The sequence below is a fragment of the Vicugna pacos genome, chromosome 26, assembly GCF_048564905.1.
Source record: "Vicugna pacos chromosome 26, VicPac4, whole genome shotgun sequence".
Classification (NCBI taxonomy): domain Eukaryota; kingdom Metazoa; phylum Chordata; class Mammalia; order Artiodactyla; family Camelidae; genus Vicugna; species Vicugna pacos.
This window is the reverse complement of record NC_133012.1, coordinates 10,666,912-10,682,264: the sequence shown is the minus strand read 5'-3', so window position 1 is coordinate 10,682,264 and position 15,353 is coordinate 10,666,912. Positions and strand designations below refer to the sequence as shown.

Genomic DNA, 15,353 nt, shown 5'->3' with positions numbered 1-15,353 from the left:
AACTTTTTCCCCCTGTTTTTCTTTTCTACTTTCTTTTTATTGTATCAATATGAGAAGATGGATGTTAGCTGAACCTACTGTGGTCATCATTTCACAATATATGTCAATCAAACCATCATGCTGTTTGGTTTACACCAACTGTATGATGATGTACATATGTCACCCTTGAATGTATCCAGTGATATATGTCAATTATTTCTCAACAAAACTGTGGCGGTAAAAGAATGTCTTAGGCAGACTAGGTCAGCTTACCAGGTTGTCCAAATTTAGGCCCCTGGAGTTTGGGTCCCTCCCAATGGCCCAGAGCAGGCAGTCAACATCTGGAATGGTGGTCACAGTGGGTTCCCTACCAGGAACTGAAGTAACCATGCAGAGTTCCAGGCCTGAAGAAGTTTTTTTAACTTCCTTGACCTATTGGCAAATAAAATTTGTTAATTGAGGGTGTGGTAGATGGGAAGGGAAGTAAATAAAGAGGAAACTAGAATTCTTAACATTTAAAAAAAAATCACCACTGAATCCTACATATGAGGATTCCTACCACATGCTGACACATTTACTTTTCCTCAAAGGCCATCCACACTAGAATACCCTGGAGCCAAGACAGTATCCTAGGTGGCCTCAAGTCATCCAGCCAGTGGCCAGAAATGTCAATTCCCATCAAGACCCTGACGCTTCAGCTTAAAAATAAAGTATTTTAAAGTGTATTTAATATAGTGTCTTTAAAGTTGTGATGAAATTTTCAATCATAAATCTAAGCACAGTGATTTGCATCTGGCTGTAACAGCATCATTAATAGAGTTTAAAAAAAAACTACACAATCACTGCTTCTCCCTGAATGTTCTTAATCAGGATGGAGGAGGGGGTCAGATCAGGTCCAGAGAGTGCAGAGCACACATAGTTTAGTGACGGTCCCCAGGTGACTCTGATGTTGACCTTGAGCACCAGTCCAGCACTTTGGCATCCAGAAAAAAAGTTCACATTTATTACATTACTTATGATATGGCCTACGCTCAAAGGGCAAAGCCATTTTTACAAGATTTTCCTAGAAAAATCTGACATGTAATGGTTCCCTGAGAATAAAAAAAAAATACCAAGTAAATTAACTTCATCATTCTTTCCATCTACAAAACCCACAAGGATGTGCATTCAAAATAGATTTCGTAATATTTCCTGAAAAAGAAGGATGTTCAATGAGCGCTTTGAGCACAAAAATTCCAGTTTTAGTTCTCAACTAAATTCAACAACCAGATTTCTAATCTTTTACACTTTGACTTCATTGGAACATTAATGAAATACAGCTTTTAGGATAAAGAAAAGCCCTGGCAGTACTCTAGAAAGGAATAAACTGACTGTGATAGACGCAGAGCTTGTGTTGGTAAAACCATGGGGGTTCGTAACAGATAGGCGACCACGGGCGGTAAGCTCGCCCTGGACTTGGTCATACCTGCGAGTACTTCAGGACCTCTATGCCAGCATTCTCCAGCTCTTCTGTACAGTTGGAACTGATGATTGAATCAAAAGTTCTAAGCACCTGTGTGCAAACAGAGGCAGCCAAGGGAGGGGTGGTGGGAAAGAATTAAACTCGATTAAAGATAGGCAACAAACCTGGGAGGGGAATTTCAGTATCAGCCCCTCTCTTCCTTCTTTGTTCTTGGCCACACTGTGAATGGAGTTTTAATAAGTCTGTTGTCCTGTGTTGCCACCAATGTCTGTATCACACCTGACTTCACCAGCTCCTCTGTAGAGTTAAATCCATAGGCAACCTTCAGGCCTCTACTACCTGTACCACGTTCCTCTCCTTCCAAGCTCTTCTCTTTTCCCTAAGTCTAGGGACCAGACACTGTCTTTCCCCTTTTAGGATTCTAGGGCCAGCTTTCCCTCTTATACAATTTAAGGAAAGATTCTCTAATAAAATATCCTTGTCTAGGCAGAAAAGTCAACAGCATGGCCTTGAAGATTTCTCTTTTTTTTAATACTAGTCTTAGTATTTGTTTAAGATATAATAAACCTGTAGAACTTAGTGTCATAGGATAGATTAATGGATAGTATTAATTTAAATAGAACTGAAGGATTTAAAAAGCATTTGGCACTGACAAGAATAAGCAATGTTATTAGTATCTAATATCCCCAGAGAAAGGTGTCATCATCATCTGTTAATTTTGCTTAAGATGCTGAAATAGCTATTCTAATCCTTGCCCTTATGAAGTTCAATAAATATGAGAATCTTATACAGAAGAGTTAATTAGGAGTCAAATGAATTCTATAGTATAACATCATTGAAATAAGAAATAGAATCAGCATAACAGTATGCTTTTGCTCCCAGGTTTCATTCTTTTTTCAAAATTCCCATTAATATTATTTCCAGTTGGATTTCAATGATCCTGTGATGTCTTCCATTACTGCCCTGGGGAGACTAGTCTTAAACAGTAGTTGTCACTGTCTGGCAACTTTTCTTCACTTAGAAATCTTTCTTTCTCTAGAGAGTTCTTTGGGATAACACACAGGCAGAGTAAAGGTGGGAGGTCCCACCTCTAGGAGAACTTTCCAGAACAAAGTGACACCAGGACAGAGAGAAGAATGAGCTGGGTGCATTGGGGGTGGGGGAGGACAGGAAGCCCAGAGAGGTGTGGCTGTCCACAACCAAGCTAGTTTTACAAATGCAGGAATTATCCCCTCTACTGATAGACTGATGTGGTCTATTTACTTATTATTTTTTAAATTTTAAATTATTTTAAAATATGTACTACATTTACATATTTTAGATTCAAAAAGGTAAAATGATATACAGTAAAAACTCTTCTTCTCACCCTGTGCTCCAGCCACACTATTCCTCCTTTAATAGACAACTAATATGAGTGGCTTCCTGAGCTTAGATGGAAGCATAGATATTCGATACATATTCAAGCACAAACACATCTTTTTCTTTTTTCTCCCCTTTTAGCCACATAGCAGCATCTTTTTTCATATTGCTCTCTCTATACTTTGCTTTGTATTGAATACATCTTGGAGAATATTCCATATTAATACAGTAAGAGCTTCCTCATTCTTTATTAAAAAATTTTTTGTATTGAAGTACAGTTGATATTTACTTATTTATATATTAAATTCAGGCTACTTATCATTCTGCCCTTCTCCTTCTTTCCCATTTGCTGGACATATATTCCAGCCATGCAAAATAATCTTTCCCTGTGAAAAATGTCCTTCAGGACATACATCTCCTGGGGGTTAAATACAGGACGAGTTTCAAAGTCAAAGAGAAAGCTCTTTGGAGTACACGCTGACCAGGATTACTGGTTTTCCCCATCTCCCTCCATTTGCTCAAATAATCAGGAATTTGACTCATGGCATTTGAGTGGTCAGGATCTGATAAATACTGTCCCAGAGGCATTAAAAGACTTTGCCCAAGTCACGTACTTGTTGGGGACAGCCAGATTCTCAGGCCAACACTCTTGTAACTGCCCCAGTGTCTCTCTGAAAGCTCCAATAGTGCCACAACCTATGCTGAGTCATGATTCATCAACAAAACATATAAAGCAGCACTCCATCAAGTAAAGGGGAACCTGGAGGCTGCATTTTAGCAGAAAGAATATTGGCCTGGACTTTCTCAGACCTTAGCTGACTCTCAGTTTTGACATTAATTACCAGTCACAAAAACCTCGCTTGGGCCTTAATATCTTCATGTACAATATGAGGTTCCAGTAGATAATCCATAAACTTCCTCTTCTATTATTACTATTTTGTCATGGTGAAAAACATGCAACATGAAATTCACCAAAGTAACCATGTCTACATATATAGTTGCATACTGTTCAGTGTATTCACCTTGTGCAGCCAGAACTACTTCTTCCTGCAAAACTGAGACTCTGCACCCTTTCAACAAACCCCCCCCATTTCCTTTACCACCCAGCTCCTGGCAACCCCATTCTCCCTTCCGTTTCTGTGAGTGTGACTACTCTAGATACCTCATGTAAGTGAAATCATACAGCATTTGTCTTTTTGTAACTGGCTTATGTTATTTAGCAGAACTTCCTCAAGGTCCAGGCTGTAGTGTGTGTCAGAATGTCCCTCCTTTTTAATGCTTGATAACATTCCATTATGTGGATATATACCACATTTTGTTTATCCATTCACCCATCAGTGGCCACTTGGGTTGCTTCCACCTCTTGGCTCTTGTGACTAATGCTGCGATGAACATAGTTGTGTAGATATCTCTGCCACATTACCTTTTTAATTTAGTAACAACTTTTTGACTGTTAATAATCCAACACTACTTGATCATTAGGAACAAAACTGATTTTCAGAATAAGAAATTAACCTGATAGCTCAATTTAACTAATATTTATATTTAAGCCTGTATGCCTTAAGGCATCTGACGCGATCTCCCACTTCATGATGGAAATACCAGCCACTTTGATCAAACCAAACCCATCATCATCAGCGAGAGCTGGTGGCTGAGAAGGACGTTAAGTCCTAATTCAGGTACCTTCAATGCAACTCCACGTGGAACAGACCAACCAGCTCCACATGCTTTGCACGCTGGCATTTAATGACAATGTAAGAGAAAACGCTCACTGTAGATTTTTTTCTTAAAAAGATTAACATCAAGGAACGGAGAGGGAGGAGAGAATTTACCTTATTGTGCCGTATCATTAGTGATGTCTTAGAACCCAGGGCGGAAAGGATCCCGGCTATCTCCACAGCAATGTAACCTGCACCAACGATGACACTGCGGCTACGGCGAGAGCACAGGGTTACCACTGTTACAGACGCTAATTTTCGGATACTTTTAGATTCACGGAAAGGTTAAAAAGATAGTACAGATATACCCCTCCACCCAGTTTTTCCTAAAGTTAACATCTTACAAATCACCATACAAGTGTCAACACCAGGAAACTGACATTGGCACCTTACTGTTGACTAAACCCCAGACTTTATTCAGATTTCACCAGCCTTTCCATTCATCTCCTTTTTCTGTCCCAAGATCCAATCTAGGCTAACACAGCAATTTTAAGTGGAAAATATCCTTTTATAGAAGGGAAATCTATTTCTAGGTGTTTTAAAAATCCTTTAGCTTCATTTCTTCAGAGAGGAAATATAAAGCCTTTGAAACTAGAGAGGGTTCCACATGCAGTGACCTTCCTACCTAGAAATAAAACTGGCATCACATTCTCACCACTGTCACTCTCTTGTGCTGTTTCTCCTTGGTCAGTGTTAAATTCCATCAATCACTGCGGTATGATTAAAGGCCAGTTTAAGCAAGCCTTTTTAACTTGTAGGATAGATCTGCAGTGAAACTAGATGCCCTGAACAAATTCTAGTCTAAGAAAGCATCCTAAACTCTAGATGCGTGTTTGGACAAAGGTCTGAGGCCACCACAGTCTACCACTGTTACAGTGCCTGGGTAAGAAGTAAACAATCAGGGAAGAAGAAAGGAAATCTTTCTTTAGCACCTTCCACATGTAAAGTACCCACGGTATGAGCTTCTGCCTTCAGAGGGCTACGGTCTGGATGGAGGATGAGGTATGAACCCAAATGGCTATAACTTAGAGGTAGGGAAGCTCTTATCTTACAATCCAGGGTGTAAAAAGAATGTCTCATTTGGAAACTATAAAGGGTTCTTCTTCCATCTCCACCTTCCTCTTTTCTATTATACGCTGACCCCTTTTCCTTTCTTTGGGTCTTCGCTCCTTCTTTTCTTCCCTCTCCATCTTCTCCCTCTTCCCAAACATTTCTTATTTAAGTCCTGCTTTTATGAAGCACTGCACTAGATGCCATGGGTAGTGGTCCCCCCACACCTGAGGGGAAACATGCCCAGGGACCCACTAAAGCACAGAGGCCAAGAGTCAGCTCCCACAGGGTAGGAGGGCTCATGGATGGGTATCTAGAAGGAAGCTACTCTGAGGGCGAGTCTAGACTGAATCCTATCATTTAAACACGGTGAGTCACAACCACATCTCTGCATCCATTCTCACACGTCTCGTATTGCCCACCCCGAAAACCAGAGAGATGTGAGGGAGGAAAGACTGTTCTCTAGCACACTGCATGCCCTGCAGGCAGCAAATCTAAACAGACTGTTGGCTTTTCTCACAGTCGGAAGATTACCTGGTCGGCATATCGTAATGGGACATTTTCACTGCAGCTAGGGGACCGCAAAGACACCTGCTTGTCCCTGAGGAACCATCTGTGGCTCCAGGTGAATTAAGGCAAAGGTATGAACGGGGCTTATTAGTCATCCTCCAGGAAAGCCTTTACGTAAAAGCTGGGGGTTAAGACCTCACGCTGAATGGGCAGCACCTACTGCAGGAGCAGCAGGCTTGAGCAACGATGCCTTCAGAGTGAGCACTGCTCACGAGGAGATAAAAGCCAGACTCCGGGTCAGCAGGGCCCGCCTCCTGCCCCAGGTGCCATCTCTCGTCGAGTGAAGGGAGGCTCCCTCTAATCCGGGCAGCCTGCAACTGGCAGCTTCTTCAAACTAGAAAAGCAGTCCTCCTCATTACCTTGTTTCTCTCTGAGTCTCTAAACCCGTGACAGACGTTTACTAAGGTTATTCGGACAAACACATACAAAGGACAATTTCAGAAAACCTATTTTTGTGAGGCTGACAGAGGCTTCGTTTATCCAGATGCCTCTGCACTAGCTGCTCTGAAAACCAGAATCGGTCACTTCAGACCGCTTACCAAGGGATGTCCTATCAACCCGAAGACAGAAAATAGTTTTCGGTGCTTTACACTGGAATTTGACACAACATTGTAAAAAGACTATAACTCGATAAAAAAAAAATGTTAAAAAAGAAAAGAAAAGAAAATAGCTTTTGGACTTCATCGTTCATTCTTCAAAGTCACCCTGCATTGGATTCCAGTTCTAAAAATTTTACAATGGCCTCTGACCAAAAGCATGAAAGAGTTGAGTCATTTGGTACGACTGGATGAGAAAGCCCAGGTCATAAAAAGAGAAGAGGCAGAACAGAATTCAGGAAACACCTACATTTAATGGGTGGCGACAGGGGGTAGAAGAAAGGTTAGAACGAGAGGCAGGGGAAGATGGAGCGCGGGGGTTAGGAAGGGAAGCAGCTTACCGAGGCAGTTCTTCCAGCTGAAAAAATCCATCACTGGTGATTCCCAGGCTGGCACCTGTGTAGGAAAATGCACCAGAGGTCACACAGGTGAAGCTTTCTCTTATAACATAATCACAATGTTTCACGCATGAACCAAACACATTCCCTGCCATCAGGCTCCCTGTTTTGACAAATTTTGTTAAAGTCTCCACTTGGGAAGCTGCCAGTGAAATCTTCCTCTGTGGAAATAAGAGCAGTGATGACGAAACAACTATTAAATTTCTCTGAGGAACTTAGAGCATCTCAGGGCTCACGAACAGACTCTACTTCACACTCCTACCCCCCAAATGCAGGCAGAACCCCTTGGCCCAGCCTGGGTTCTCTTCTCTCCGCTTCTTTTCCTTCAAAGGCTTCAACCAACTCTCCCTTCACTGAGGAAGACTTCTCAATATGTCGTTCCAGTTCTGACCTTCTCCCCAGGGTCCCATTCCATATTTATAACTGTCTTATAACTGTCCCACTATACAGTTCTACTTTGCTTCAAACTCAGTGTTTTTAGACTTGAACCTTAAGTTTATCTCCCAAACTATATCTCTTACTCAAGTTCACCACTTCAGTTAAAAGAACTACCTTCCACCAATAATCCAAAGTCTTGAGCTGTCAATCTGTAATCCCTTCTCTCAACAACCCCCATCTCCTCGCTTATAAAAATATTGCATTTCACCACATTCCACACACCATGATTAAGGACACATCCTGATTTCAGAGGTGAATATTTTTTTTAAATGTGTCTTGGAATCAGTGAAATGCAGTAGCTGATTCTTCATTCTGTGTCTCTTCTGTCTGTCCTCTTCCCCTAGTGCCTGGCAAACAGCAGTGACTAAGGAATGGTCTGCAGTGCTGAACTGAGTTTTTCCATCACATTTCAGAGGCTAACACTGTAGCTCTGAACCTATCACCACATCCTGTACATTCTACAGCCACAACTTTCTAACTGGCCTTCCTCCTCTGTAAGTCACTGTCAGATTCGTTGTCTAAAATTGCCACTCAGATCTTGTCACTACCCTATTTATAAGCTAATAACAATTCCTTTTCACAAATGACTGAGATTCCTTAATTTGGCTTTATATGTCTCCACAATTTGGCTCTAACCCCCTTCCAGTTTCAGCTCAATGTATTTGTTTCCAGATTTCACTGCTAAAAAACTGGCTGAGCTGGGAGAATGTCTTTTAAAGCCCCACTTGTTAGCCACTGACTGTGTCTTCTGGTCTTTCTCTTCTTGAGCACATAACGCTCGATGTGTAAGTCCCTTCCCCGGTCAGTCTTCTGGTTCACATACAGCTCACAGTAACCCGTCCCACCTTTGAGTGCCCCGACCCTCTTTGCCTGGTAATCACCTTGGAACATGTACCTTTCATTTTACTTCTTTGCATATGTTTTCATTACGTGTTTTAAATTAATAAACGTATATCTTAAAAAATGCAAAAAGCACAACAGAGCGCCTAGGGAAAGGCAGGTCTCTTTCCCACCCCAGACCTCTGCTCCCTCCTTGGAGTCAGCACTACACTGAGTGCCACCTCTTCTCCCAGACAGAGTCTAGTCCATCTGTAGAGTCTCTCTGCCTTTTAAAAAAGACATAAATTACAGCGTATTATACACATTGTTCCACACCTTGCTTTTTTTCCACTTTAATCTTGAAGGTTGTTCCCTATCAGGATGTTTATATCTAACCTTACCAACTGAACTTTAAGTTACTTGAGAATGGTATCTTTGTATCTTTTTAGAGTATTGTTCTTTACCTTTTGGGGAGTCAGGAACCCCTTTTAAAAGCTGGTGGAATTTTATGGATCTTCTCTCCGAGGACAAAAGATACACATGCATAACACGCTCAAAATCTTCCATATAAATTCAGGTTGGTTATGGGTCTTAAGAAGCCAATCCATGGAGAATATAAAAGCTGTATAAACTGTGATCACCATCCACAAAGACCTTATCATCTAGCTGGGGAAGAGAGACATGGGCGATGTTTCCTATACGAGAATAAGGCAGTGTATCTTTGTGTATACGATGCAAAGACAGACGTGACCATCTCAGAGACTCCTCACTGCTTTAATTTTCTAAATCTTTATATGAAAGAAAAATATGCATATAAAGAAGGCTGAAACGGCTGATGGAGCCACATCTCTACAAGATTCGTCTCCTTTAAACAGAATGGTAAGTGTCTCGCATGTCTTGTAAATCACTACCCACCTGACAAACTGAGGCTGGAAACAATCTCTACTTGCTGAGAAGCGAAGGATGAGGCTTTCGCTGATTCTTCTCCCTGTGTGGCCTGCAGGATGCCTGAGCCTGCAGCTGAATGAAACACCCTCCTTTGCCCTGTCACTAGGTGCCACTTAAGCCAATTACATTTAGGTTCTGCAGAGATCTTCTCTCACATGTCCAAGACAAAGAACTGGTACAATGCAGATCCCCTGGTGTGGCGGGTAAGGTTGCAAACAACGGTAAACTCTTTCTGACTCTTATGAACAAGCGTGTGCCTCTGGAAGACTCACCTGGGATCTGGCTCTCCTGAGGAAGTGAGGGCACACCGCCCGTGGCGATCAGGATGTGAGGAGCAGTGTATTTTTTCCCACTGACCTCTACTGTGGGCTGGGGATCACTCGTGAACGCTGCATGGCCACGGATGATTTCTATATGGGACTGGAGAAGGAAGAAGGGAACATTAGCCTGTTCTCCAGATTAAGAAACAAAACAAAACTTGCTGCAACTTCTCAGATCTTTTCATTCTACTGAGGATTTCAATTTATTTTTCGCTTGCTGAAGCTAAGACAACTCTAATGGTGAAGTTTGTGCAGAACTGTTGACCGTTAATTGCTACTTAGGTAAGCAGGTTGCCATTTGATGCTGGAAGGAGAAATGAAGGGGCTGTCTTGGGCTACAATCCGGAGACCAAAAAATATAAGCAAGTCACTCCCACAAGGAAGAAGATTATGTCTTTGCCCCCAAGAGTTGAAGGAGAAAGTCTTCCTCACTTGGAAGGAAAACATACTGAAGAATGATGTGTCTGGAGGAAAGAAAGAAGTCCGAGAGAAATAAGAGGAAAGGTGCAGGGAACAGAAGCAAAAAGGAAATACTCCGGAGGAAAATGCAATGCTTCTGTTTTCTCAAACAAAATGGGAAGAAGACCACAAAGTCACACGACTATGAGGGTCTACGCTAGAGGTGCTGAGAATTCAGACTGTGCCTTGGTCTTACTGGCAGCCTCTGTGCATGGGCCTCAGTCTGGGGACAGCCAGCAAGCGTCTGCCAGCTGGGGTACACGTACTGGCAAGGATGTGGGCAGCTCACAAGAGTCCTGTAAGCACGACCACAGAATGGAATGTTTCAACGTTCTGGAATGCGCTTGGTTCTGAACTGAGCTATTTCCTCCTTTCTCACCACCCCGCCAGGCCTGTCCTGCAGGTGCCCTGCTTAATCAAGTTGAATCAGAATCGGTGACAAAGTGGCAAGGCTCTCCAAAAACCTTCCTTTGGGAGGTAATGATTTCCTACAGGGTGCAAGGCAAAAAGGAGAACGGGTCAAGTGGCAATAATACACGTGCGTAATCATTTGGGGAAGGAACACATGAAATTCTTATTTTCATTCCCTAGGATATTTAACAGAAAGTTCCCTATTTCACATTTCTTTCCCATAAGTTCACAGAAAATTCTACTACACATCAAGATTTGTGAGTACTAAAAAAATACTGTTTCCTAAGTTATTTTCCTATGTATCTCTTTTGCAAAACAGTTTTAAGCGAGTTTTAACTGTTTTTCCATTAAAAAAAATTGCTTTTAACTTAGGTGTTGTAGTATGGCAAATGGTATCTCACATTTGTGTCTAGCAGCCTTGAAATCTCTTGAACTCAGTGCACTGGGGTCCAGAGGCCCCCCAGACATCTTCTCTTTAAATTGGGAATTAAGGTCAGAAAATATCACCCTCCCAAAAAATGAACCCAATGAATGGTAAGAATTAATATAAAAATATATGAGGTTAGCCATAGAAGTAAATCACCCTAAAACACAGTTTATAAACATGCTGCTAATTAGATTACAGTGGCCCAAGCATCACCAAAAATCTCCTGATCTCATAAAGCCTGAGCTACGTTGAAGTCTTAGAAACTGCAGAGTGAGACCACAAAGACAAACGAAGGGTGGTGGAAGTCACGCTGTCAATCAAAAGGGGAGCTGGATGGAGCCCCATTTGTCAGTGTCTCCCCACAGAGTCCAATGGAAGAAGAATGACATCTAAGCACGAAGGTGGGAAAAACCTCAGGATAGAAAAGGACAACATATATTTGCTATAGGCAGACACAGCTTGGCCCAATTTTCTTGCTCAGATTTCATTCACAAAAACATCCTTCTGCACCATAACATGGTGTCCTGAGCAGATTTAGCCACCAAGTGTGAGGGTGCTCTGAAATGATGAGCAGTGGCAGGTTTTCTGCCAGATAATGGTCCTAATTTTAATCCATCGACTGGTACATTGTTGCCTAAATGAGGCTCTTATGTTTTGGTTTCTGGAACTAAGGAGGGTTAGACAGGTGCAGACAAGCACCAGCTGAGAACTGATTTACGACTTTGGCACATACCAGCTGCTCTCTGTGGAAATTGAAATGAGATTGGCCCAGTGGGTCAGACTTACGCTCTGACAGGTCCATGTTGAAATCATTAATCACAAAAGACATAAGAGAAACACAAGAGATAAAGGTAAAGGCTTTGTTTCAGTCTGGCCAGGCTTGGTTCTCCAGCAGAGAACAGCTCCTTCTCCAGGTCCAAACCCCAGCACGCTCACCTTGGTTAGATTATTTTGATAGACGGTGTTCAGGCGGCTGACGTAGGCATCCCGCTTTTCCTTTATAACTCTGCAACGAAACTAGAGTCAGTACCGAGGAACAGGGGAATCTCCTCTTTCAGTTCTAACTAGGGCCTCTGTCCCTGCACACCACTGAGCAGAGAACTGCAGGCCGCCAATGAAAGCCCCAGGAGTGAACGTCTCTGAAGGCAGGCACCCCTTCCCGTGTATCTGTCTGCTTTCCCATATGTATGGAGAGCACCCTAATTCTATTCCATGGGGAATGTTCAGTTGGCATCCATGGTACATACATTTCTTCCTGAATAGAAGATGAGCAGAGCTGCTCTGGCACAGTGCCTGGGATGTGGTAGCCACTCATTATTTGCTAAATAAATAAATCAATTTGCTAAAACTTAAAAAAAATTTGATGGCTTCAAAAAGTTTACAGCAGCTCCTTAAGGGGGGCAAGGTATAACTCAGTGGTAGAGCATGTGCTTAGCATGCATGAGGTCCTGGGTTTAGGCCGCAGTACCTCCACTAAAACAAATTAATTAATTAATTAATTAATTAAACCTAATTACCTACTCCCCAAAAAACGCACACAAAAAAGTTTTTTAAAAAAGTTAAATATAGGGAATTCAGAGGTACAAGCTCCTATGTGTAAGTAAATAAGCTACAAGGATACTCTGTATAGCACAGGGAATAGTGGCAACATTTTGTAATAAATATACATGGTGTATAAACTTTCAAAACTGTGAATCATTGGGTTGTACATCTGAAACTTACATAACATTGTAAATCAATTACACCTCAATAAAAAATACATAAAATGTATAAAAGCTTCAAAAAAAGTTAAACATAAATTATTGTATCACTCAGCAATTCCACCTCTAGGTACAGACCCAAAAGAATTGAAAACGCATTTTAGACCATATTCATATCATTATTCACAAAAGACAAAAGATGGAAAAAAACTCAGGAGTCCATTTGAAGGATAAATGAATAAACAAAATGTGGTACATAAATATTAGGGAATATCATTCAGCCTTAAAAAGGAATGAAATTCTGACACGTGCCACAGCATGGGTAAATTCTGAAAATGTTATGCTAAGTGAAATAAGCCAGGCATCAAAGGACAGATACTGTACAAGGTCTCTAGAATAGGCAAATTCACAGAGACAGGAAGTAGAACAGAGATACCAGGGGCTGGGGGAGGGAAGACAAGGAGTTATTATTTAATGGGTACACTGTTTCTGTTTGGGGTGGTAGGAAAGTTCTGGAAATGGACAGTGGTGATGACTGCATGACACTATGAATATACTTAGTGCCACTGAATCAACAACTTAAAAGTGGCTAAAACGGACCTTTTATGCTGTGTGTGTGTATGTACATGTATATATTTTTTTTAGTTGCAGTATAGTTGATTTACAATGTTGTTAGTGTCTGTATACAGCATAGTGATTCAGTCTTACATATATATATATTCTTTCCATATTCTTTTTCATTATAGGTTATTACAAGATATTGAATAAAACAACTTTACTGAGGTATCATTGACGTACCAACAGCTGTACCTATTTAATAACACAACTTGGTAAGTTTAGAGATAAGTATCTACCCATGAAATCATCACAGCAATCAATTCCATAAACATATCCATCACCTCCAAAAGTATATGTTATATATGTTTTACCGTAACAGTACACCCCCAAAAAGTTTATGGGTCACTTAACAGTGAAAGAAAATGATTTGCATTTATAAACAGTGTCCTCTTAGCAATAACACTTACCGCCAATCGAATTTACTCTCACAACTTTGAAAGCCATAATCAACATGGTCATGCATGAATTCAGAGTGGACAGCAGTGTTCCACATTACCTGTGGAAAAAAAAAAAAAAGGGTACCCAAAAGAGTAGTGCATGAGTCCTAAGGAAAATGAGAAATTTTTTTCTATAGAAAGGTAACTATATAATAGTAGATAAAAATATTAACCTAACCTTTAAATTAAAAACAAAACATTTTAAAAGAGAACATTCCAAAATACAACCAGGTAGATTTTATAGTGAGGCTTCTGGAACACTAGGGGAAATTACTGCTACTCTTGAATTCCCTAGTTTATAAACTCTATAAAAGTAGGATATTATGTGCCCAACAGTTCTCTTAAAATTTATTATTTTTTTTTAATTTTTACTTTATTCAAATTTGATCATTTTCCTTTGCTGTTCCTTCATTTTTCTGTGTGGGTGGAGGTACTGGGGATTGAACCCAGGACCTCATACATGGTGAGCAGGCACTCTACCATTGAGCTATACCCGCCCCTCTTAAAATTTATTATTACTTACATTCATTTCAAGTTTCAAATTTCTTTAAGCCCTGTCTTTTGGGCTTAGTTCTAGGAAATGGAATTGTACACGTAACTTTACAGTAAGTAAAGTGATTTAGAAGAAGCTATTAGAAGAAGCTGAGGACTAGAAACTTTGAGAATGGATTCCCATTATGTATTCAGTAACAACAAACATGTCCTGGTAAGGACGTATGTAATTAGGCACCTGGACAAAGGTGTCTAATTCATCTCTTGTGAAATGCAGCCTACAATCTGTCAGGACCTTTTATGCCGACTAATCATCATGATAACCGAATTGAAATTGGCATCCAGAACTCCAGATGACAGACAAACCACCACTTCTCTTTGTCAGACGTGCCTGAGACTCCATTTTTGACAAGCCTCTGGTTCCTTCTCTGTACCTTTCCCTCTTTATGCCTAAACCTGAATAAATAGATGACTCTGCTGGATTTGTTCATTTTAATTGAGGTGATACTCTTATAACATAGAATTAACCACTTTATCTATGAGATTCTTTATCTTTAATAATGTACATGAAAGAAGTATCAGTACCACAAATAAATTGTTATTTTAAGAAATGTCACTATACCTCATATACCACATATCATGAGGTACTGTATTTATTTACTTCAGCTCACACTGTGTGTGATATTATAGCATCAAACATCCTCTGGAGAGGGTGTCTCTGTATGCGGTGGTAGCAGGCCCATGCACCTGGTTCCTTCCTCCCCACCTCAGCTCTGCTCTACCTCGTGGAGGGGCAGTTACTCTAGGTTTCAGGTCTGCTCTACAAAACAAAAGGTAATTACCGACTGATCATCAAGAATGCAAAAGTAATAAAAAAGAAAAAAACACTGGCAAATATCATGTATAATTATAATATCAATAAATAGAACACATAGAATGACAAAAACAAAGAGTGCAAAAGTACTCTGAAATCAGTAGAACCCTAAAAAAATGTAAAATAAATGTCTAGCACATGTGATCAAAAAAGAAGAAATAAGTGAAAAATGATAATAGGAACAAAATATTACAAATTCAGGGTACTAAGCAGTATTCGCCCCAGATGGTAGTTTAAAAGAATTAGGTCACACCAATCAATACCATATTTACTCCCAT

The 15,353-nt window shown here is 40.7% G+C and overlaps 1 protein-coding gene, 1 long non-coding RNA gene and 1 other non-coding gene across 7 annotated transcripts in view; 1 reads left to right on the top strand and 2 right to left on the bottom strand.

Annotated features, from left to right (window-relative positions):
- LOC140689463 (uncharacterized) overlaps positions 1–14,683 on the top strand; it is a 29,774-nt gene extending 15,091 nt beyond the window's left edge. For 3 of the 5 annotated variants that reach the window (XR_012064440.1, XR_012064439.1, XR_012064438.1), the window contains exons 3-4: positions 13,401–13,484; positions 14,479–14,683. This is a non-coding gene — a long non-coding RNA (uncharacterized lncRNA). Of the gene's footprint in view, positions 1–10,481; positions 10,655–13,400; positions 13,485–14,478 lie in introns of those variants that run through there. The other 2 variants (XR_012064436.1, XR_012064437.1) reach the window with 2 other exon arrangements.
- Positions 1–15,353, bottom strand: part of GSR (glutathione-disulfide reductase) — a 45,878-nt gene that overhangs the window by 7,808 nt on the left and 22,717 nt on the right. Inside the window, exons 3-9 of the mRNA XM_006201146.4 lie at positions 13,680–13,768; positions 11,891–11,960; positions 9,610–9,757; positions 7,076–7,130; positions 4,633–4,732; positions 1,445–1,531; positions 253–411 (exon numbers count right to left, since the gene is read on the bottom strand). Of these exons, the coding sequence (XP_006201208.2) occupies positions 253–411; positions 1,445–1,531; positions 4,633–4,732; positions 7,076–7,130; positions 9,610–9,757; positions 11,891–11,960; positions 13,680–13,768 (708 nt within the window). The remainder of the gene's footprint in view (positions 1–252; positions 412–1,444; positions 1,532–4,632; positions 4,733–7,075; positions 7,131–9,609; positions 9,758–11,890; positions 11,961–13,679; positions 13,769–15,353) is intronic.
- Positions 14,135–14,207, bottom strand: TRNAG-ACC (transfer RNA glycine (anticodon ACC)). Its single transcript has one exon. It is a non-coding gene; the product is annotated as a tRNA-Gly (tRNA).